The 26074-nt window shown below is 36.5% G+C and overlaps 1 protein-coding gene and 1 pseudogene across 1 annotated transcript; both read right to left on the bottom strand.

Moving 5' to 3' along the window:
* Positions 1-6260: 6260 nt before the first annotated feature.
* LOC9308638 lies at positions 6261-11744 on the bottom strand. The gene is made up of 8 exons (XM_002872523.2): positions 8878-11744; positions 8688-8791; positions 8515-8584; positions 7612-8415; positions 7285-7487; positions 7085-7205; positions 6765-6971; positions 6261-6662 (listed from the first exon to the last, which is right to left on the bottom strand). The coding sequence occupies exons 1-8, from the start codon at positions 11629-11631 to the stop codon at positions 6519-6521; spliced, it is 4407 nt and encodes a 1468-aa protein (XP_002872569.1). The 5' UTR covers positions 11632-11744; the 3' UTR covers positions 6261-6518.
* LOC9310755 lies at positions 11641-19232 on the bottom strand (annotated as a pseudogene).
* Between the last annotated feature and the right edge of the window lie 6842 nt (positions 19233-26074).

Raw genomic sequence — 26074 nt, 5'->3', positions numbered from 1 at the left:
AGTCAATATTTTCTCAGAAGTTTTATAAAAATAATAATAATAATTTGGTCAATTTTATAGTTTATGTAAGAATCAATTTATTATACTATTGTTTGTGTAAGTTTTGGCAGGCCAATTAGGTCATCTCTATATCGTCACAATGACAAAGGATTCGTGTAAGAATTGGTAGTTTTTCCTATATTACCGATATCTTGTTTTAAAGAATTAGAGTTTATTGAAAAACACCGATAGTACTGCAAACGTCATGTCGGCATAAACAAGAATTAGAGGTCGGAACAGTTGAAGTGTGCCGCTTTTAATGGACATTAATATTAGAAATGTTCTTGCTTTTGGTTTTAAAACTAATTATAGGAGTCTTAATTTATGTAAAAGATTCTAAAAAACAATATCCAAATTATTTAGGATATATCACTCATTGGAGAAGGTTGAGATCTCCACCTTCCCTTCAATAAATCAATAATGCACTCAACACGTATTGATATCTTAACGCCCATTCACTTGTTTTCCCCTCTATATTAGTATTCATTAACAATATAATTAATGCTAATCACTTGACAGCTTAGAATAAGCTAAAAAAGAATAAGTGTAAGCTTTTGTATTAAATAAATTTTGTCTCTACATTTTTAGAATGCTTTTATAGTAATGCGAATATTATATGGTTCAAAATCTTCTTATTGCATAAAAGCTAGAATCAGTAATTTATGATAGTGGCAGACATTGGACCACTTAATGAATGAAATAAATGCAATTTTGGCAGCCATAAAGACCAGTAACATTCCACAAAGATTTTTCTAGTCAAAATCAAAAACTGTTATAAAGGATGATTTTTGAAGCCTTCACTTTGACCAACCATCTCAACGACTTTTGTTTTCTAGACTTGTTACTTTCTTTTTTCTTCTATACAAGTATTTCTTTATTCAGGTATTACTACTATTTTTATTTCCTTAGTTCTTTTTTGTTGTTTTATATTTTGTTTCTTCAGGTTTTCTGATTAAACTGAATTTAAAAATATTCTTCTTTTTAATCTTAATTTAATAAAAATATATTTTAAAGATTTTTTCTCAGACCGATATATCAATGAAAATAATTAACTAGTTTCCGCGGATTTTCTTAATTTGATAGCAAAGTCAGAACTAAAAAGAACATATGGTGTGGTCTGTGGTGTCAACGTTTTTAGTTGACATAGTAACAAATCAACTCTATTTTTGTCGATGAATAACAACGACTTTTGTATATAGTTTTACTTTTATTGATAAACTCATCTCATTTTTTTTTATTTGAAAATATATTTTTTCATTTGACCAGGAAAAATATATTTTCTGTAAATCTCTATTGGTTGGTACAGTCATTCATCGTGATTTATAGTCTAAAAGTCAAACAATAATTTCAATATTGTCTTTAGAGATTATTATTTATTTTACTTTTTTTCCACCAAGATCTTATGAAAATGCCATTTGTTTAACGGCTTTGTGAATTGTGATTATTTTGCCATTTTAACAAAATTAACATTTGAGATTTTTTTTGAAATAAATACTAAACCCTAAACTCTACACCTTATACAAAATTGAAACATAATAAACCCAAGCGTAATCTCTAAAATTGTGTTTCTAAATCTTAAGAATGACAAATATAAAATTTTTAAGGTAAAATGGCATTCTCTACAAATGCCATTGGAAGAAAGGGCAAAATCCTTAATCAAAATGCTTTGCTACAAAAGATCATTTTTTAGTAAACGTGTCACAGTTAATTAACATATGTTTTTTAGCATTCAAAAGTAGTTTTTCAAAAATACTTTCTAAATATTTTTTATTTATTTATCAACCACACATTAATTAAAAGCTAACTCCATTTAAAACCAACAAAAAATCTATAATTAATTCTTGTCTTTACATATTGAAAAATAGAATTTGGCTTCTATAAAGACGTTCTATTTTTTCTAAAGATTAAATATTGTACTAGTAGCGTTTGACTAATTTTGAGGATGACTAGATCATTTACATATGGTTGGTTAATCTACCTATCAATAATCAATCGAAATCTATTTTCTCATATAACGTTTTTGAAAGATTTAAGGAACCAAATGTCAAAAACATTTTGGTAGATATCAGAAACCTTATAAATTAAAGTGCATATACTAACAGTAGGGAAAACAAAACATTTTGGATTGCTAATGTCTCATTTCATAGTGATTTAAGGATTTTTTATATTTAAAATGGCAACACTATATATAAAACCTATTATATTTTACATTGGCACATATTTAACGGCAAATGAAAACATTGTCTGAGATCTTGTTGGCACGTATTTAACGGCATATTGGTGAACAATATTTGTAATTGCATTGAGATTTTGAGAAAAGTAATTGGTTTTTTTTTTTAAAGATATCCGAAATTATGAAACCTCATACTAACCTCTAGAATCTATAAAAACAAGTCAGATAAGCAATTATTATTTTCAAATTGAAGATTAAGGAAACTTAGTAGAGAAAACTAACATTTCTACCATACACAGTACATGCTCTTAGCAAAAATGCCACTTTTCTCATTTCTCTTCTTCTATACCACTTTCTGTAAACGGAAAAGTCCATTTTGCCCTCGACACAAACACAAACACAAACACAAACATAAACAAAAGAGTAATTTTATTTTTTTATTAATACATTTTCTTCTATTTCTTCCTTCATCGCTATCTTTTTCCTCCATCTTCTCTCTCACACTCTTCAATATATGTCCAACTCAAATCTTGAAGAACGGAAAAGAAGAAAAGAGATGTGGTTCTGTTGACTACGATGTCACCGGCGGAGCTCCTTAACGTCGCCGCCATGATCTGGTTTAATTGACTACGATATCACCGTCAAATCTCGTCAACGTCGTTGTCGCTATTAGTAAGTCAAGATCTTCTCGTCGTCTTCTTCCACTTCGTTACATCGTAAGATCTTGATATCTTTCATTGGAAAACTTAGATCTTTGAATTTTGATGTTTTCATGAATATATCTCTGAATTCGTGGACAAATTGTTAATAATGATGCTCTAATTTTGTCCATAGGTGGAAAAAGATGAATTCTAGGAATAGGATCGTCGACAGAAGGGCTGAAATTTTAGTTTCAATGGACAAAATTAAGATAAGATGACTTAGGTCGTATGTGACTAGTCAAAATTGTATGTTTTTTTTTGTCCATTATATTTTTTGGTCCATGCATCATATATGTTAGTGGTCCTTGTTGATTATATTTCTGTTTTGTTACATATCTTGTCTATTTTCTTAATTTGTAATGATGACATAGTTTTGTTAATAAATCTTGTCCACAACTTTGGTATGTATAGCAAATACAAAATATGTTTCAACTTACATAATTTTTTTTGTGTTGGTCAAATAAATATTAAGAAAAAAATAATAAAGATTATTCAAAAGCAAAGTCAAGTTTCAATTTGCCATCATTACATCATGTCTCGTTTCTGACGCCATCGTTTTCTATGCAAAACATAAGAGAAGGGCAATTTCGTCACACTACGTCTTCTCTACCACACAAATATGGTAGTTTAGAAAAGATTTTGAGAAAGTGGTAGATTCAGTAAGGGGCCCACCAAAATGTGGTAGAAAGGAAAATAATCTCAACTTATTAGGTCTCTAAATCTTATAAAATTGGGAGACTCACAAAAATGCTCATTTTTCAATACCCCTTTTCAAAAATGCCCCCTTTGGCTGTCCATTTTTAAAAATACCCCTTTTTATGTACAAAATGACTAAATTACCTTTCTTTTAATAAAAAATATCACAAATATATAAGGAAAACATGAGAATGTGCACACATCAAAATTACAAATTTGATTTTGTAAAATTTTTTACAAATTTTTTTGGCGCGAAAATTTTTGGTGGGAAAAATTTACAAGGTATTTTAAATGTTTTTTACAGGGTATTTATAAGGTTTTACAATGTATTTTAAAAGGTTTTACAACGTATTTATAAGGTATTTATAAGATATTATAAGATTTTACAAGCTATTTTATAAGGTTTTACAAGTTATAAGGTTTTACAAGTTTTTTATAAGGTTTTACAAGTTATAAATACCTTATAAAACTTTATAAGTACCTTGTAAAACTTTTTAAAATACATTGTAAAACCTTACAAAACACTTGTAAATACTCTGTAAAACCTTTAAAATACCTTGTAAATTTTTCCCACCAAAAATTTTCCCGCCAAAAAAAATTCGCCAAAAAAATTGCGGAATCACTTTTCCCGCAAAAAAAAATTTTTGGCGGGAAAAATTTTTACGGGAAAATTTTACAAGGTATTTTAAAGGTTTTACAAGTTTTTACAAGTGTTTTGGCGGGAAAATTGCGGGATCACTTTTCCCGCCAAAAAATATTTTGTATTTTGTGGACCTAATTTTGTTGCAAATAAGGGTAAAATGGTCATTAAAAATTAAAAGAGGGCAAACTTAAAAATGGACTCTCAAAGGGGACATTTTTTAAAAGGGGTATTGAAAAAGGGGCATTTTTAACAATTTCTCTATAAAATTTGGATATTTTAATCATCTAATTATAAATCGTTTACAAAAGCCAACCATAGTGAACAATGATAGCATTCAACCTTATTCATATCAAAGATGAGAAATAAATTTGGTCAATTTTACCTCCTAATATAATAAGATATATAAAATGAAACAAAATATATATAAAATGAAACCATGTGCCATAATTTCTAATTTTATAAAATAAAAAATTAACATACATAATATGATATTAAAGGCCAACATATTTTTAAATTTCATTACCAATGCCATTTTTTGGTTTTTAAACTCACATATTATTCATATTTCTGTAAAAAATTATGCAATATAGTTAGCTAAATAAAATAATGCCCATCAAATATAACGACATTTGTAAGTTTTATAATAGTGTTATTTGTACTTTGTTGTTTGTAATCTTAGTTTTAGATCAGATTAGAGAACATAAATATATATATTTTTAAAAGGCATAAAAAATAGTTGTGCTAACTATTGCATGATCAGAAGAATTACATGCTTAATACGTTATAATCGTATAATATATTGCTATTAGTAATCAGTTGATTTTTCTTATGAGAAACGTATATTTTGGGGAATAAGAGTTAATTTATGATTACATTTTTTTTTTTTTTCATTTTCATCTGACCAACGTTACAAAACATCTAATTGACTATATATATGTAGAGAGACTGAATATTTTTTAGTGGAAAGTTAAACTTCATTCAAAAGAAGAATATGCAGAAAAATTGCCTGATTCGCCTTGTCGACCAAACACGCCAAATTTGACATAAGTTTATACCATATTTATCATATGTTTTGATGATAAAATAAAATCAGAAAACTTAAATAGAACACATTTTTAAATGCCGTCAAATTAGGAATCATTCAATACCTCAGAAAAACTTCTTCAAGTGTTTCAAAATCTTATACTATCTTCAAAGTCATTTATATCATTCAACCTATTTTCTTATACGTATCAATCCAAAATGCCACGTTGCTAATACCCATGCAAATATTGATGGATTAGCGAAATAATTATATTCTAATTAAGCAGTGTAGAATATGATTGTAATTTGTAAAGTCATTTTTTTTTTGGTAAAAGTCAAAATTTCTAGAGTTTGTATTAAGGAGTGCATTGAGACTTTCAACTAACTGTTATGTGCAAAATTGTATTTCATATGATCATATCAATGCATAAAATTCATTTCCATAAAACTATTTTAATTTTTACAAATACACATAGTTATTGAGCTTGTTCGTTTCGTTGCCGTAGGCAGTGGCAGCAGCGACAACGACAAACATTACCGAATGTTGTTGTTCGTTTCGCCACCGCCACCACTGCTGCAGATTTTGTATTCGTTTCGATATTGTTGTCGCTGGCTCACTGCCACATATTTTTGTATTCGTTTCTTTAATGCTGCCACAATTTTACACTTAATTCTTCTTTTATTTTTATAAATTTATATAATTATATTTTGAATCAACAAAATGTAATTTAAATATATTATACCGCAGCTACTTGCACCAAACGAAGTTAACGAACATTGATATATGCGTCTGCCGCTGCCACAGTCCTATTGCATATATCTCCTGACCAACACTGCAGTCTTTATTTTCTCTTTTGTTTTTTGTTTTTTTTTCTGTCACGAAGTGAATATTTAAATATTGTAACGATATAAAACCAACAAACAAATTACTTAAAAGCGTTGTCGAAATCAATTCTAACCCTGAAAAAGCAAACACTCTTTGTCGTTTCTAAAATCTCCCTGTCGTTCTTCTATCAGGAAATTGGATAATTTATCTATAACAATCACTTTCTCAGGTTTATATTTATAAATAATTTCATATACAAAGAGAAAAAAACATTCTTGTTTTCAGACACACGAACAAAAAAACTTCTCATTCTCCGGATAGTTCCTAAGAAACTCATAACTGGAAAGCTGCAACACAAAACTCTCGAGCAAAATGAGGTACTTGGGTTGTGATTTTTCTGAATTCTTACACTGGCTGTCACAACAGGCAAGTGCCCAACTCAACACTGTGTCTGGTTAGAACTACTTTGCGTTCACTGGCCCATTCGAGGCGATAAGAGAGATCAAGATGCTGAACAAGCTGCTTTAGCCGCTCTACGTGGCTTATGTTCTTTGCGGTTTCCTGTTCCAGTCACATCGAGTAGAACAAATATCGGTTTAAAGCCATATTAAGGGATTTTTTGAGTTTTGGAGCAATGAGAATATGAGATAAACAATTAGGTACCTGAAGAGGAAGTTCTTGTTCGTCGCTTGTGATACTTGAGATCACGCTTGTTCGAGAAGAGTTTGATGAAAATCCATCCCATGGATGGATAAATATCAGTTTTGTGCATTGAACAGGTGTGAGACTTCGGCTTATTTTCTCCCACCAAACCGATCCTAGTGACCACCATCTGATCATCAAACCGTTTTCTGAAAACGCAACCAATCCCTGCCATTCAAAAAGATTTTATCCTTAAGGATCTTATCAAGACTATTCATCGGGAACTTGTCGACTTTAATGTTTCGTGCAGAAGCTACAATGTCTTTATACTTAAATTTTACCTCTCCATCAGGTGAAAAGCTGAGAGCTGAGATAGCTGTTGTTACTGCAGATTCCGAAGCTCTGAGAAAATTTGGTAGACCCGGAGGGCCACTCGCATCTAAAACCTTTATTTTTGTCATACTGCAACGGAAAGCACACAAACCACTAAGAAACTGAGATAAAGGTGGGACACAATTACAAAGCATGTACATTTTTGTACCTTTGCATGTCATATATGCGAATACATGCATTGTTGATCTCTGTGATAGCATCGCCGATTGCTAACCTTGTTAATGAATCGTTTAGGATTACCATTGGAAATACACGCACAACTTCTCTCAGTGTAGCCATTGAGGTTTGCAGGCAAGTTTTACGCATGACAGTGTTGCTTGGGTCCATCGTTTGAAGAACAAAATTAACTGCCTGCAAGATTTTCCCAACTGTTTCTCAAATCTCTATACGAGTATACAGGCATATGTCAGACAAAATGTTCTGTTTATTCAAATCTCAACTACCCTCGCTGAATGTAAAAGAAGATGCTACAAACCTTCTCAAGATGCAGTACCAGATTTCTAGGAGCAGCACGGATTATTCTGATGAGAGTTCTGAGAGATACTACATGAACAGGAGAATCAGAAGCTGTAGACCATATTTGGCTCTCTATTATGCTAAGAAATCCAAGGACATCCGCCATGGCTAAACTTGGAAGAAGAATTTCGACCAGAGTCTCCTTTATAGACGATGGTACAGTTTGATGTGCTCCGACTGAGGAACTGACACACTCTATTTGGAAAAATATGTCTGAAACTATCCGAGGAATGTCAGGTCCGATCCATGTTTTCCATGTAGTCTCCATTCCTTCTGAGAGAAGCTCCGCAGCAGTCGAGCTGTATTTCTCACTCATGGCCATAACAAGGTTCAACAATTTGTGGACGACTAGCATGGCTAGACCAGGTTTTACTAGACTTGGGTACCAGACTGATAAGGCAGCCGCAACAATGATGTGAGCCGCCATTGCGTCCTGACTTGTTCCCCCAACGCAAGAAATCCAGTCTTGCATTTCAAAAGATTCAAGCCAGGAGAGTAGTTCTGACTCCTCAGCCTGAGAAAGCCGTTGAGCTTGATGGATATGCTCAGAGTCCACACTGTTTGTGGGATGTTCTTCCACTGTGCTAAGAACTTTAGGTTCGTTCAGACTGATTCCAGACAGGGATCTCACCAGTTTTGTGTGTTCAGATGCGTGATCACTGCATAATGGAAGAGGTATTGCCAAAGAAGCAGTGTGGTGGAATAATGACCGAGCAGCCATACGGACTTGTTCGCTTTTATCTTGCCAGAAAGTTACCAAAAGCTACAATAAAATAAAAGGAAATTAAGAATGTCTATTTAGATCATATACAATGTCACCTCAACCCACATAACATCTGGTGCAAATAGCCAAAGAACTCACCTGGAGTAATGGTGGCTTCAGATCTGGATATTTCTCAGCCAGATTTCGTGTGTAGAATGCAGCCAAGTTGCTGTAAGGGAAAAAAAAACAAAATTCGTTTACACATGTGAGAATAAAACATGTACATAAATTTTTTTGCAAGAAGAGAGATGGTCCAGAATCACATGCTGTACCTGCTATATGTGGCAGTGGAATGTGACAGACTTATCATGCATTGAGCAAGCGACACCATCATCACTGACCTCAACGCAGAAAACTCCGAAGATGATTTCCAGAGCTGGAATGTTTTATGAAATCTCAGAGAAAGAAGGATATTGTTAAAATATGTGCGGTTGTGACATCAATAGAGGTCATCAAGAATACCTCAAGTGTTGCATTCAAACCCGGGAATGCTAATGTCAATGACCCTTTGTCCCCCTGCAAACCGGAGGTTACAATAAAACTCTCTGGTCTTTTTAGCTTTAGATGTGCTACTAGCATTTGATCGAGTTCAGAATCTATACCCCACAAATGCAGAAAGGATAAACTAAATCGAATTAGATATTCCCCAATTGCCTTGTCCATGTGAACAACTTCTGCAGGGTTATCTAGAGTCTTCTGGACAGGAGACTTGTCATTTGAAGTCTTCTGCTGAGCAGTTGGCTTATCACTCTTCTCTTCTAGCATCTTATGCATATCAGAGTCTTCATGTGTTTGACAAGAAACTGCTAAAGACGAAAGATCGAAAATCAGAGTAGATATTCCAGGGAATGGGCAAGTGCATTTGATGGGAGGGTATCTGATGCTTTGGAGAAAAGACGAAGCAATAGAACTCTCTTCTCTAGCCTTTTCCTGCGAAGCACTTGGCTTAGATGTTGACAAAGAGGCTGCTCGCTCATAGTTCTTCAAATAAAATGGTTTCCTCTCTTCGTCTACTGGGAAAAGCAAAGAAGAAACTGACGTATTTCCATTTAACACAGTGCCAGAATAAGATTTCTCACTAATGCCTGCACAGAAATGATCAAACATCGAATGTGAAGCTGCCCCATTGAGGACACGTTCCCGAGCACCTGTCTTCACATCCCAAATGTACAAGACATCAATTGGATCTGATTTTCTCGAAAGGGAGCGGAAAAGACATGCAATGTAGCCTCTTGTACCATCCCATACGACTTTTGTAGGATAGTTTGGGTGCCCAGGAAACATCCTTTCAACACGCAAAGTCTCAAGAGAAGAAAGAGCAACACATGAATCATCCCCAACAGATAGAAAGCAATTGCTCCATGGGCGTTCTGTTCGAGCTGGGGCTAGAATGATCTGGCGCACCGGAGCAACATGATGATGCATGATCATGATTACATTTCCACTTTCGAGATCCCAAATGCGGATGGTACAGTCCATACTTCCGGAGATCAAAACATGAGAAGAACTACATCCATTTGCATCCCCAAACATTCGATGTGCTGCTAAGCATAGAACAGATCCTGTATGTCCCAAAAGACGCTGTCTAGAGACGAGTGAATCAGTGTCTGATCTAGGGCTTGAAGCAGGAGAATCAAGTCCATGAAGAAAATCAAACTTTGCAATTTCTATCTCACCACTAAAGAAACCACAGACAACAGCATATGGGACATACAAGTTCTCAGAAATAACCATGGACGATGACACGCACTGTCTATTGTCACTAACAAAGCTTTGTAGACCATTTTCGGTACGACATTGACTTCCTAAATGGGAAATACCAGTTTCTGCACTAATGGAGCCCGTGGGATCTAAACAACAGCTTGAAATCCAATCAGCAAAATAGGAGCCTTCTCCAAGCAATTTGCGCTGAAGTTCTTTTTCACTACCTATTCCTCCTAGGCATAGTGACCAGACAGTTATATGGGGCCTCCATTGAGAAGGTTGTTCAACATCACAACAGGTAGACTCAACGCGAAGAAGATACTGCCTCAACTGTACAAAACAAAACGTTGATTTAACGGAACGCTTATCAGGGGAAGTAACAATCTCACCGAGGTTTTTATATGTAAAATCTCCATCTATATATGACATAACAAACAGCACAGCTGAACCACTATCATCCCACAGCACAAAAGTTTCGGAAATTCTATCATCTTTATCACCTTCGATAGTTGATGTACTAGAGTAAAGTATCATTGCTTCTTTGAAATGAAAATTTGGAGGATGATTTTCAGAACAAAGCGAATCATCAACAAAAGATATCTCTCCTATTGCCTCCTCGCGATTCAACAACCAAAAGACACACCTATTCTTTGAGAAAAAAGCAACAAGCTTCCCTCGGGTTATCACTGATACAGCTATTTCCCCTTCATTTAACCAGTTCCTAGACACGACAGAGCCTTTGCTCGACTCAGATACATCTTCACCCTTCTCAGAATTCTCTGACACAGGAACCAACTGCAACCTACCAAACGAATCCGCCATAAGCAACGATTCCTGCTCCTCCAATTGCACCACACCCATAAAATTCAAATAACCAATAGACAAATTCCCATGGAAAACTGTATGAACAATCGTAAGAGTATAAGTATCAACAACCACCACAGTACACCTCGACGGTTTCCTGTTCTGAAAATCAGTATCTGCTAAAGTCTCAGCCCCATCAACAGTATCAACAGATTGAGTATCAATATAAGAACACCCAACACATACATATCTAGGCTCTGATGGCAAAGTACACAAAATCGACGGACTTCCAACCCAAGGAGGTAACTTTCTACGCCGCCTACAATGACCACTACTTCTACTCCATACACACAATACACCATCAGAACAAGCACTGATCAATGCACAACAGTTAACAAACGGATCCGCGTTACCATTATCCGAACAATCTGATGTAACTCCGTTCCCTGAAACCGTAGTAGGATCACAAACGGCAAGATCCACTATTGGTGCAGTATGGCCACACAACATAGCAATCGGCTTAATCTCGGAAGACGAGAGACGAGTTACCGAATTGGACTCGGAAGAAGACGAGATGCTCCACCAGATGATTGACCCATCGGATCCACCGGTATAGAGAGTCGGTGGATTTGTTAGAGAGGCTGTGGCGGTGACTCGATGAGATGGAGGAGCTCGAGACCAGAGGCAGGCCACGGATCGGCACTTCATCGGCACGAATCAAGCACCAACCGAGTCAGTGAACGAGTCGGGGTGAGAGAACAAGGAAGAACCAAAATGGTAAACGACGTCGTAGACCATTTTGTCTCGTTCAATATTGTCTGGACTCTGGAGCAAGAATACCCTGAAAAAAAAATTATTTTTCAATTACTAAAAATTATATAAAACTCAAAATAGATCAAATATTTTTCGATCAATACAATAAAAACAACAAAAGTCTCTACAGTGTTGACACCTCAGCTTTTTGGAGTGTTCTGGAGGTGATACCTCAGTAAAATCGATACCCAATCAAAACATATCGAATAATACAACTCAAATTTGTCTTCCAATAATATTATTCTATTTTGGGAAATATCACAAACTATGCTCAGACGAATGTATAATTAGGTGAGTAAAATAGGTACTATTTCTACAGTAGTAAATCTAAGAAGATTACTCTACTATCCTTCTTTATTTATTTGTTTTTTTTTTAATCTCTCATCTTCCTCGCTCTCCCTCTCTCTTCTTCGTCAACCATTTCCGGTGAAATTCCGGCCAAGAGTTCATCACATAAACTTGACATAACAAAGTTAAAACGAAGTGGGTTTTTAATTCCGTGAAGGGTAAAGCCAAGGTGGAGCGGTTTTCGATTCTGGCGGAGTCTATGGTTCTATTTTCGGTTCAGTTGGTGTCGTTCAAGTAACAATAAAAAAATGAAAGGTGACTGTGGATGTCGGATTCACACACTCAAGTATTTTTATTAAGTAGGAAAGACTACTCTTGAAGGACAAAAATGAATATGTAAAAGCTTGTAAATTGCTACGGAAATTGGTATAGTCTTTTTTTCTTGAGAGGAAGCCCCCCCTTACATGGCCATTGGCCTTTGTATTTATACATAGGAAACCGTCATTAAAATGAATAATTAAGTATAATTATTCTCTCTTAAATATGTCCGTTTTGATCTTCGGTTTTAATGCCTCAACGTTTGAATTTGAATTGACTCTGATCTTCATGGGCCCCGCCTTTTGGCCCAAATGTCTTTAAACCGATTCAACCGTGATTTCGATGCCACAACTCATGCCGAAATGCAGTCACTTCGGATCCTCCTTGTGGCGATGCTCACTTCGACTGTTCCCTTGGCTCACGGATCCGACGGGCTTTATCCTTTATGGGTCTTTATCTTGACTACGTGGCAATCTTTGGTTGGTCTCGGACTTCTGGTGCGGGATCTGACACCAACAATTATCCCCCCAAGTTCTTCGAAGTGCTATTCCAATTCGGAGGACTTTAAATGCTTTAATGACCAAAGATTGCGTTCCGAGGAATCTTCTGATTTTCCCGCCAAGATCCCATCAGTCCTTTAATTTCGGTGCTACCCATATTTAGTCGCGTGACATCTGTCGCCATTATGACCGCATATCGTTTATTTACTATTAAAGCGGGAAAAACCTTCCCACTTCTTCCACGATTTCCAAGACGGTTCCATCATTATCACCTAGCTTGCGTGAGGTAACCTTCTTTTTCATTATTACTTTTACACTTGATCTTTGTGGTTAAAAACTCCTTCTACTTCTCTCTCCAAATTCTTCTTTTTCCCGAAACTTGAATTTTTCATTCTTCCCAATGACTTCCGATTCCGATAGACCCGAATCTCCGTCTTTTGATGAGAGGCGTTCTAGCAATGACGAGTGCACCCGCTCTAATGATATTGCCGGTCCGCACTATAGATCCACCTGCACCCTTCAGTCCCTCGAACGATTGAAGGAGCTCTGCCGAATCCCACCGGGAATTATGGCGGAGGCGCAAATAGCTGATCCTACGGAGTCCCCAGAAAACCATCGCGACGGCTATTTCTGTGTATATGAGATCTATTTTAAAGGTTGCGGGCTGACTTTTCCTCTTCCCGAAGCCCTAGTTCGATACCTAGCAGCTCTTGAAATCGCTCTTCCTCAATTAACCCCCAATCTTCTTCGTACTGTTCTTGGAATTATAACAATCGCGACGGAGGCCGGATACGTTATCGGAGTCACTGAACTAAATGAGCTTCTAAGTGTGAGAAGTTCATCGAAGAAAACGGGGTATTTCTCAGCATATCCTAACGCTAACAGGAACATCATTTCGCATCTTCCGAACAAGGATGAAAATTGGCATCATCCTTGGTTTCTGATTAAGAAAACTCCCGCTTCGATTGGAAATCTTGCAGATTTTCTCCCTTCGAAGTTGTCCGCGAAACCTGGTAGAGATTAGGTCGCCCGTATCTTTCCCGGTTGTTTCTTTATCTTTATTGACTAACACCGTTGTTTCATTTCGCAGCTTTCGTCGCTTCCACTCTCCCATCTGAAGAGTTCATCGAATTCTTCAAAATAATTCTTGAAGGGGAAATCCTTTGGAATTCTTTCACTCTTGAACGATTCCTAGAAGCTAACCACAGACTCAGGATGACTCCACCAGGTCATCTTCACCAACTTCCGCCTCCTTCCTCAACTTAGGGGATGTCATCTCGGGCCCTTGCGGCCAAGCGTAAGATGCTTTCCAAGCCAATGGCTGAGGCTTGCGAGGAGAAGAAAAAGTTTCTCGCGACTTCCATAGACAAGAAGGACTACAGTAGGACCTTGCTGGTTGATGATGGCAGCACCGAAGGAGCCAGATCCGTTGCTTCTTTCAGGTTAACTCCTCGTCGCAATCGTCATGATTCACGTTCTCCTCGGAGGGACCGATCTCCTCGCCGTGATTCACCTCATCCTCCCCGAGATGATTTTAGCAACGAACCAATTAAGAACTTGGTTCGCCGGAAGAGAGACAAGTCCTCTCGCAGTGATTCTTCTCCGCGAAGGGAAAAGTCAAGGGCCCGGACTGACCGTTCACCTCGATCATCTCCCCCTATTGAACCAATGGGTCCTCCACGACCGGTTGATATGTCTTCCTCTTCCCATCCTGACAGTGAAAAGACTGCCCGGAGCGCATCTCCCAAAAAGGGAGATTCTGAATCCCGAGATGCTTCCTCGAGGTTAAAGCCTGCTCTTGTCCCTCAAGTCAAATCGCTTTCAGGTTTGGTGATTCACACAGTCTTAAAAGTTTTTGTCTCTATTCAGATTCTGATTTTTTACAACTTTTCTTCCTTTGCAGCTATGGAGAAGGAAGGCAGCGTTTTCCGATGCTTCAAGACCCGATCGGGTTCGATGAGGTTCTATTTAAACTCTATGAAGAAGATGAGGTTCTATTTAAACTCTAGCATCTTTGCCCAAAAACAAAATTAAACTCTAGCATCATGACGTGAGCTAAGATATTCCCAAAATTTTGAAATAGTTACTTGCTTTGGAAAAAGAGAAATTATATATTTGTGATTATTGCTCACACCAATAGATCTCTATATATAGGGAGTGGAATGAGATATTATCTCTAGTTGATTTTTAAGTTAAGCCATTCAGTTAAAAAAAAAAAGATTTATGAGATACATGCAAATCTTGAGATAATTTCTAAAAATCTTAATATATAATATAAGATTTTCCTGTTTTGAGTACATTTTCCATATATATCATTGATCTCATTAAACAACTAAAAGAAGATTTTACTCGATTATTATATACTGTATCAAGATTTGAGTTTGTATAATCATTTAATTTAAATTTTTTTATAAGAAAGTAATAGTATTTATGTATCAAAATCAAAAACGATACAAACAAATAATTAAAAATCTTCATAACTTTTAAGTTATAATACATGTTTTGATAGATTAAACCATGTATGTAACCACTAAAACAAAAAAAAAATGTTTGTAACAAAATTACATAATTTAAATATTGTTTGTACTAACAAAATTACATAATTTATGTAACAAAACAAAATTTTTAAAAAATATAACAGTATTTCACGGATTTATTAGTTAGCATTTACTTTTAATTTTTTTAACAATATTAAACTATCAAACGAAAATTTAATTACCAAAATCGGATCTTTTAGCATTTAGTTTTAGATACACCATAAAATCCGTAAGATTAGTCAAAAATTAATGTGATTTATGATAATTGTAATTAAGGAAAAATCCGACTGCAATATTTCCGGTGCAAAATCATAAAACCGACCCGACCCGCCAATGGCATTCCTATGTAAATAATAGACAACTCCAGGATTTATTTGCTAAATGTACTCCAAAAATGTATATATAGAATTTCATAATTAGGGTAAATTTGGGGATTTTGTATGGGCCGGGTTATTTTCTTATGGGCTGGGTTCGGATTGTTTGGTTGGGTCGTAATTTACTTATTTTCGTATGGGTTTTATGTAATTTACTCACTTTCTCGATTTAAAATTAATTCGATAATCATACATATAAAAGTAAGGTTTCACTCTCCCCTTATTGGTCCACTTGACATTTCTTTTTTAAAAAGTAAAATTAAAAATAATAATATTCACATCCAATTATATTATAAATATAATATATTTAATCATATACTTTTAAATACTAAATTTTAACTGAAATGATTTAAATTATGTATTAAATATGTTTCTACACTCAATGTCATTCAACAACACTATTAATTGTAATTTTAAATGTAACTTTCATCATCTCTAATCCTATAAATAATCATTCTCTCATCCCCATCTACCATATCTCAAATCATAAATATTTTTCTTCTTTCTTTCTTTTTCTTTCTTATGTTGTTGCATTGGTTGAAAAATCAATTGAGACATCATTATAAGAGTTTGCTTCTATATTTAAAGTCTAGATATGGTATGTATCTTATATTTTTCTTATTTTGTTGTAAATAAAATTATTTTTCAAAATTATTATGTATGATAAATGTTTTGATGCTTATAACAAAAAAATTCATATTTATCGATGGAGATTCAAAAAGAGCAATTCAATCAATATCACAACAAGGTGATAAAGTTAAATCCATCTCCAAGATCTACATTAGACATTGAGTTTTTTTTTTTATATATACATGTATCTTTAAACTGAAATAAATTATTGTAATACATTTATCAAAGAAATTGTACCTACTTTTTTGTTATTTTTATCTCAATAACTGTTTTGTAATATTTTTAATATACTCATCATCATTATGTTTAATTTTTGTTAATCTAATAGACAATTATATAAAATATCATTATAATATTTATTTTATTCGATTTTTGTGTGCTTTAATTTCTTTACTTCTTAATTTACTTTTTCTTTATCTCAAACTTTTTTTGGCAATATTTTTAATATACTCATCAATACATTTAGTTTTTGTGATCCAATAGATATATACTTATGTAGTTTTTGTGGTTTAAAGTTTTTTTCTTCTACAACTACTCATTCTTATCTCAAATATATTTTTGTAATATTTTTAATATACTCACCATTACATTTAGTTTTTTATCCAATAGATAATTATACAAAGATCATTATGCTTATTTTACTCAAGTTCCGTGGTTTAAAGTTTTTTTTTTCTAAAACAAATCAAGTTAATTAAACTAATTTGATAATCACACTTTTCAATGTAAATCCTACATTTATCATTATAATGAAACCTAGCATTATAATTTAAATTGAGTGAAATATAAAAAAGATTTTTTAAAATGGGAGTATCCTTGGATTTAATTCAAAATTAGAACAATAATTAATAAATAAATTCAAAATATATGTTGTATGTTCATATTTAATCTTAATAAAATTATATATACCTTAATATTGTATAATTTGGATATATTAAAGTGTAAGAAATTTTTTTCTATATCTACAAAATATATTATTTTCTCACTTTCAATTTCTTCTTCTTAATATTTTCTAACATTAGTATACTATAATATTTATCTATAAATAACTTATATTTAAATTCATTTGTGGCTCTTATACTAAATTTAAAATCAATGTTAATAACTCATACTAAATAAATATAAGACATCACTCAACCCCACTAAAATACATTTACTATTTGATTAAACTCACATTGACATAATTATAAATTGAATGGTTTTCCTACTAATTCTACAAACATTATAACTCTTTAAATGCATTTATTTTCTAAATGTAACTTCCACCATTCATCATTGTATAAATAAATATTTTTTTTATTTTTTCCACCATATCTAAAAATATTAATATATGCATAATAGTTTTACATGTTAAAGAATAAAAATATGCAACAAGCCACGCTTATGCGTGGCTACATACATCTAGTAAACAGCAAACATAAGAGTGGCATAAGAGGTTACCGATTCTCGATTAGTGGCACCAGTGCCGGCTCAACATTTTTATGGGCCCTAGGGCGAAAATTTTTTTTGGATTCTTAGAAATTTTTTTTAATGTTTTTTTGCTGTAAAAAAATTTTATATGCTATTTTTGTTAAAAATATTAATTACTAATACTAAAAACAATAAATAAACAATTTTATAGACCTTTCTAAATTTTATTTTTATGTTATAATCTAATTTTTTAATATTTTTTTAAAAATATTTTAGAAAATGGGCCCCTTAATTATTGGACTACGGAATCGGACCCCTGACCGTCGCACCGCCCGCCCACCCAGCTATCCTCAGTTCTTTCAGAACAACAGAAGTGTGATAAGGAAATAAAATTTACCTGAGACCAGCTGCAGAACTTTGTAGACTAAGAAGCTTGCCATCGCTTAGTTGATGGTTACCATTTGCGCGCATTCCCTATGCTTAGAACAAGTTCTCAATCATTGATTTTTGAAACAGAGAGGATTTTGATGCAACAAATAAAACACAATTACCAGGCACCCTCCATATAACCCTCTTCCTAATCTGATCTTGAAAGCTTTATTCAGCTTTAGCAGTTTTTTCGCATCAATAAGACGAGATGAAAAATACGTAAGCAATGAGATCCGCCGAACTTATTTTTAACAACTGCAACAGAGAGACATAGAGTAGTTTATTGAGGAAAGGTTTAAGGACATGCTCAGATTCAAGAAGAGTTTAATGACCACAAGGAAACAATGTGAATGAATAGACAAAGTATCCAAAAAGAATCGAAATAAAGCATCAAACCTGTTCATACATGTAAGGATTAGTAATACAATTGATCCTTAAGCGCCAATCCTTAAGACCAAAGCTGAAAGCTTTGATATATGGTAACATCCGACGTCGAAGATCGATATCCTCAATGTAATCAAGAACCGATTCAACCCGAGTTTTGTCTTCTACACTTAGCATACTGAGAGCTTTTACCTATGCAATAGATAAAAACATAAGATCTTTAGTATATTACTAATCAAAGCAGTGTCACATTACACATAATCATTGTCCTTACTAACCTCGGAAGATCTTTGATCTATGAGTTTACTGGAGAAATACTTATACACAGCCTTTGAGCTACTGGTTCCATTATCAACATAAATCTTAAGCCTCTTCTTCTGTTGTTCCTTTATTGAGCAAATCCTTGTCTACGCCGAGTTCCGGTGATAAAAGCATATGATCCTAAACGCAAAAGAAACTCGGCCGACACGATTGGCCAGGAGCAGAGGCATAAGCACCGGAGGTTTCACAATTGGAAGAGACTGTACGGCGAGTCAACCACGATTACACGGTGGAAAGATCGGACGCCGGCGGTGGAGTTATTCTCGGAAGCTTACCTACTACGTTTTTAAAATCCAAGGGCTTTTAGATTTTTTTTGTCTTCTAAGTGGACTATTAAGTGGGCTATTACTTTGGTTGGACCAAAACAAATGATTGTTTTGAAATTTAATCAGAAAAAGTGATGTGGAAAAATAGAAGGGTTATATTAATTGATATGCATAGAAGACTGAAAAATTAAAAATCTATTCATGATAACTTAAAAATTAAGTAACTATGAAAGAGAAAGAAAAAGCAAATCAAAAATCTCCTTATACTTTTGATTAATAACGAAAATGCTATTGATTAAAGAAAATAGTTTTCTACTTCAATATATTTCCGACACTGTTCATTCCGACGTCTAAGATACTGTTCATCACCGAATAATGTTCATTAACCACATAACAACACTGCTCATATGTGTGGATAACTATTTTATTTACATGTTAAATGTTATATTATCGTGATAAGTTCATATAATGTGTTACATTCATAGTTATCGTGTTAAACGAGTTATCATATCATACAAAGTTAATATAAAGTATTAATTTTAGAATTGTGAATTAATATTCTTTAAAAAAAATCTTAATTAATTACATGATATACATATTATAAACATATTACATATAATTATAGCGATAACAATATTGATAACGCACTACACATACTTGTAACGGGTTAAGATATTAAATACATCTAATAATATTAATATAAATCTCTTAATATATTAAATAGTATTACATATTGAAAAATTAGGATGGTGATGAGATACTTAACAAATGGTTATTATTAATTTGGATGATTGTGGATGTCGGATTCACACACTCAAGTATTTTTTTTAAGTGGAAAAGACTACTCTTGAAGGACAAAAATGAATATGTAAAAGCTTGTAAATTGCTACGGAAATTGGTATAGTCTTTTTTTTCTTGAGAGGAAGCCCCCCCTTACATGGCCATTGGCCTTTGTATTTATACATAGGAAACCGTCATTAAAATGAATAATTAAGTATAATTATTCTCTCTTAAATATGTCCGTTTTGATCTTCGGTTTTAATGCCTCAACGTTTGAATTTGAATTGACTCTGATCTTCATGGGCCCCGCCTTTTGGCCCAAATGTCTTTAAACCGATTCAACCGTGATTTCGATGCCACGACTCATGCCAAAATGCAGTCACTTCGGATCCTCCTTGTGGCGATGCTCACTTCGACTGTTCCATTGGCTCACGGATCCGACGGGCTTTATCCTTTATGGGTCTTTATCTTGACTACGTGGCAATCTTTGGTTGGTCTCGGACTTCTGGTGCGGGATCCGACACCAACAATTAGCCCCCCAAGTTCTTCGAAGTGCTATTCCAATTCGGAGGACTTTAAATGCTTTAATGACCAAAGATTGCGTTCCGAGGAATCTTCTGATTTTCCCGCCAAGATCCCATCAGTCCTTTAATTTCGGTGCTACCCATATTTAGTCGCGTGACATCTGTCGCCATTATGACCGCATATCGTTTATTTACTATTAAAGCGGGAAAAACCTTCCCACTTCTTCCACGATTTCCAAGACGGTTCCATCATTATCACCTAGCTTGCGTGAGGTAACCTTCTTTTTCATTATTACTTTTACACTTGATCTTTGTGGTTAAAAACTCCTTCTACTTCTCTCTCCAAATTCTTCTTTTTCCTGAAACTTGAATTTTTCATTCTTCCCAATGACTTCCGATTCCGATAGACCCGAATCTCCGTCTTTTGATGAGAGGCGTTCTAGCAATGACGAGTGCACCCGCTCTAATGATATTGCCGGTCCGCACTATAGATCCACCTGCACCCTTCAGTCCCTCGAACGATTGAAGGAGCTCTGCCGAATCCCACCGGGAATTATGGCGGAGGCGCAGATAGCTGATCCTATGGAGTCCCCAGAAAACCATCGCGACGGCTATTTCTGTGTATATGAGATCTATTTTAAAGGTTGCGGGCTGACTTTTCCTCTTCCCGAAGCCCTAGTTCGATACCTAGCAGCTCTTGAAATCGCTCTTCCTCAATTAACCCCCAATCTTCTTCGTACTGTTCTTGGAATTATAACAATCGCGACGGAGGCCGGATACGTTATCGGAGTCACTGAACTAAATGAGCTTCTAAGTGTGAGAAGTTCATCGAAGAAAACGGGGTATTTCTCAGCATATCCTAACGCCAACAGGAACATCATTTCGCATCTTCCGAACAAGGATGAAAATTGGCATCATCCTTGGTTTCTGATTAAGAAAACTCCCGCTTCGATTGGAAATCTTGCAGATTTTCTCCCTTCGAAGTTGTCCGCGAAACCTGGTAGAGATTAGGTCGCCCGTATCTTTCCCGGTTGTTTCTTTATCTTTATTGACTAACACCGTTGTTTCATTTCGCAGCTTTCGTCGCTTCCACTCTCCCATCTGAAGAGTTCATCGAATTCTTCAAAATAATTCTTGAAGGGGAAATCCTTTGGAATTCTTTCACTCTTGAACGATTCCTAGAAGCTAACCACAGACTCAGGATGAGTCCACCAGGTCATCTTCACCAACTTCCGCCTCCTTCCTCAACTCAAGGGATGTCATCTCGGGCCCTTGCGGCCAAGCGTAAGATGCTTTCCAAGCCAATGGCTGAGGCTTGCGAGGAGAAGAAAAAGTTTCTCGCGACTTCCATAGACAAGAAGGACTACAGTAGGACCCTGCTGGTTGATGATGGCAGCACCGAAGGAGCCAGATCCGTTGCTTCTTTCAGGTTAACTCCTCGTCGCAATCGTCATGATTCACGTTCTCCTCGGAGGGACCGATCTCCTCGCCGTGATTCACCTCATCCTCCCCGAGATGATTTTAGCAACGAACCAATTAAGAACTTGGTTCGCCGGAAGAGAGACAAGTCCTCTCGCAGTGATTCTTCTCCGCGAAGGGAAAAGTCAAGGGCCCGGACTGACCGTTCACCTCGATCATCTCCCCCTACTGAACCAATGGGTCCTCCACGACCGGTTGATATGTCTTCCTCTTCCCATCCTGACAGTGAAAAGACTGCCCGGAGCGCATCTCCCAAAAAGGGAGATTCTGAATCCCGAGATGCTTCCTCGAGGTTAAAGCCTGCTCTTGTCCCTCAAGTCAAATCGCTTTCAGGTTTGGTGATTCACACAGTCTTAAAAGTTTTTGTCTCTATTCAGATTCTGATTTTTTACAACTTTTCTTCCTTTGCAGCTATGGAGAAGGAAGGCAGCGTTTTCCGATGCTTCAAGACCCGATCGGGTTCGATCTTGCCAGAGTTCGACAAGTGGCGCCCTGCAATTCGTGAGCGCTATTTGCTTCATGCTTATCATTCATCCCGGGTTAGTTCCGCTTTATTTTTCCGATTACGCTGCCGTTCATCGAAATGAGTCACCATCCCGATTTCATGCATAATGGCAGGCTAACGGTGAACTTAATGACATGATTGAACATTATGAGGGGCTGATCCTTGGTCGGGAAATGGAGATTGACGCGTGGAAGAAAAAGCTTTCAGCTCTTGAGGCTGAACTAAGCTCTTCTACCGGCTCCAAGCACGATCTGGAAGACAAGGTCGACAATCTAACATCCGAACTGGCGAAGATTAAGGGGGAGCTGCAGGATCAGTACGACCAGAATTTCAAGCTCCAGGAAGAGTTTTCTGGTATTCAGGGTAGGCTTCAAGAATCCGAATCAAACGCTGATTCCCTGAACAACCAACTCATCGAACTTAACGCGAAGTACAAGGCGATCGCCAAATTACGTGATTCCGAGTTGGCAAGGTCGGCGTCGAAGGCCAGAAAGGAGGTTAAGGGACGCGGGATGGAGTTGATCCAAGGGGCCATCCGCTTCATGCAGATCGAGAAGGCTAGGTCAGACTTGGAATCAGACATCAAGGAGCATGAGAGTAACCTGATTCTGTTGGACCAAATCCATGACACAGATTTCTCCGAAGAGCAAGAAAGGACCGAACTGTCGACTAATCTTTCTGAAAAGCGGAGTCGCTTGGCAGCTCTTCCCACTTCGACCTTCAACCCGCATGACTTTGAGGAATTCTTTACTGAATCACCTCCTATAAGTGAATCGGGTTTAGACTGGGCAGGTAACGCTTGGCTCCTGATGCTTACCACCCTTTTCTTACCTTACGTTTTTTTTTTTTTTTTTAAAAATTAACTGGAACCGTCCTTCCCAGGCTCAAGTGAGACGGAAGATGTCGTCCCACCCAACGTTCCTGTCACACCGGAGGTCATCCCGGAGGATGGTTGTACTGTGGAGAGCGGACCAGGAGTTTCATCTGACCAAGCACCTGCCAAGGAGGCGAATGAAGCTTCGACTGTTGAGCCGGAGTCCGTGGTGGCTGTTGCTCCGTAGTGGCTGTGTCCACTTTAAAATGGGAATTGTCCCATTAATTTTAAGACTTAATTTCGAACTTGTTTTTGCCTAAAGAGGCTTTATTATTTCTTTTGAACAAGATATTTGCCTGAGGAGGCTTTTAAACCTTTCTAGGTTATGACCCCAAGGGGGTTTGGTTAAAATTATATGCGGGTTTGCAAAGTCCGCTTTTAACCTTTTGTGGCCTTGTGGTTATGCTTTCGAGATTTTTAGGCTGATCAGACCTTTCTCTTTAGAATGCGAGAACTGAGCTCGGCTTAAAGCGAGTTCCCCACTTCGGGTTTAGTCAACTCGATAAATTTATTGGGCTTGAGCCTTAGAAACTTTTGTAGTTAATGCGACGGTTGCCCTTTCCCTTCTTATTTCTTAAAACTAGGGAAAACGGCTCGTCTTTAATGCAATAACTGCCTTTTCTCGATTTTCCAAAAATGGTTTAAACCACTCGGACACACTACCATTATTGGATTTATGGTTCCAAGACAAACCCTAAATCATTATAAATAAAGGCTTACCTACTTCTAAGCTTTATTTAAACACGATTTTAGAATCTTACTTGAGAAATATTTCGAGAATGGAAAACGAAAAAGTAGCCCCCGTTGATCCCGGCAGCCCACTTTTCTTGTCCGGTGACGGCTTTGAACCGGCCGGCGTTCTCTTCCCTCACGCCGTCTTTCACTTTCCTTCAAAGGAGAAGAAACAGGCTTGCGACTTTATTGACAAGGTAAATATTTAAAGTTTTTGAAAAAACTTTTTGTTTTATCTTATTCATTCATCTTTATGCTAGGTTGCCGACAAGCACCGTCGCTTGTGTGAAGAGAGGCAACGGCTGGGCCTCAAAAGGCAAACACTCGAGGCTCGCATCGCTCGGGTGGAGAGGAAGATACGGGCCTTGGAAAGTGATCCCTTTCAATGGGAATGGCGGAATTTTGACTCTGTCGCTGAGATCCCGAAGATGCTTCGGATGTATCTCCGCGCTAAAGGAGTCCCGGGTCCCGTGAACGCCCCGGTATATGCCGTTCCATCTAACAGCAAAGAAGAAGACGAAGAGGAGGCGAGCACCTGTCGGAAACGCGTTCGGGATCATCCCGGAGTGGATGCCAAGAACAAGGCGTCCACTTCGAAGACTAAACCGGCGATGAAGGAGCCTGTTCCTGAGCCTCTTCCATAAATGTTCTCTAACTTCTTTACTTATTTTGAACTCGTAATGGGCTTCGGCCCCTTTTTATTTATGGAAACATTTGCAATTTTCCTTACTTTTCGAATATTCTCGGAGATGCGTCTTTTAATGTAGGATCTGTTCGAGGGCATAAATCTCTCCGCGAATCAATCCATTCCTAGGATAGAATCCGCAGCTTGCTAGGGATATGGCGTTACTATAAATTATAGTCTCAATTTCCCTTTACTCCTCACTATTCTTTTCATTTTAGTAGGTATGGAGTTCAATCTTCGCTGTTCAGAATCTATGCCCGACTTCTCCAGAATCGGAATGGTAAACGAAGATGTTCCAAATGAGCCAAGCAGGCAGCCTCCTCCACTTCGCGGCTTCTTAAGATCTCAGATCCGAGCCCCATGTGCTTTAATCAGGGATCTCCCAATCAGAGACCAAGGAACAGCGACGGCGTTCATAGAGGCACTCGCGCTTCAACACCGGAAGCTTATGTTGGAAAAGAGGAGACTCCAGAAGAGGATTAACCGGATGCAACGCAGGCTTACTATGGTGTCGAGAGATCTTCACATCCTTGAATCTCACCTGCGGAGAGTGGATTGAGCTTGGAATCTCTGACTTTGCTCGAATTCCGGACTGCATGATGCCAATCCTCGATCTTGCTGGTCAAGGAGTTGAAGTGTTCTGCTCGTCAACAAGTATTTTCATAGTCCGAAGTGTACGATGAAGGACATTTCGTCTTTTGAATAAACGCTCTATTTCCAATCTCTTGTATGTTCGCATAGCAGAACCTTTATTTGCTTTACTTGTTCGCGCAGTCGAACCTTTTTCCTTTAATAAAGAAATAAAACAAATTTTTATTAATAGCTGAACTCGTTTCCGAGCTGCCTACGTACCCTTTTCGGGATCAAGCCACACCGTAGTTCATATACATAAACAATGCATGTAGTTTTAAACATAAAACTTCTTTAGGTTGATCACATTCCAAGGTCGCTTGACTGGATTGTCTTCTAAGTCTTTCAACCTATAAACACCGTTCCGAACCACTTCGGTAATAATGTAAGGTCCTTCCCAATTAATACCGAGTTTACCGGCACCTTCTTCTTTTTTGTTGTCAAAGACGCACCTTAATACATAATCTCCCACGAAGAACGGTCTACTTTTAACCTTAGAATTGTAGTACCGAGCTGCTGCCTGCTGGTAATTCTGGATCCGAATCAAATCTTGATCACGCCTTTCATTTATGGTATCTAGCGAATCATTAAGCATTGCTGAATTTTCTTCCTCATTTAACGGTGCTTCTGTTCGGCGAAGTCCGGGCACATTAAGTTCGGCTAGTACTACCGCCT

This window comes from Arabidopsis lyrata (assembly GCF_000004255.2).
Source record: "Arabidopsis lyrata subsp. lyrata unplaced genomic scaffold ARALYscaffold_6, whole genome shotgun sequence".
Lineage (NCBI taxonomy): Eukaryota > Viridiplantae > Streptophyta > Magnoliopsida > Brassicales > Brassicaceae > Arabidopsis > Arabidopsis lyrata.
Note: the sequence above shows the minus strand (reverse complement) of the source record. Positions and strands in the feature narration are given on the sequence as shown.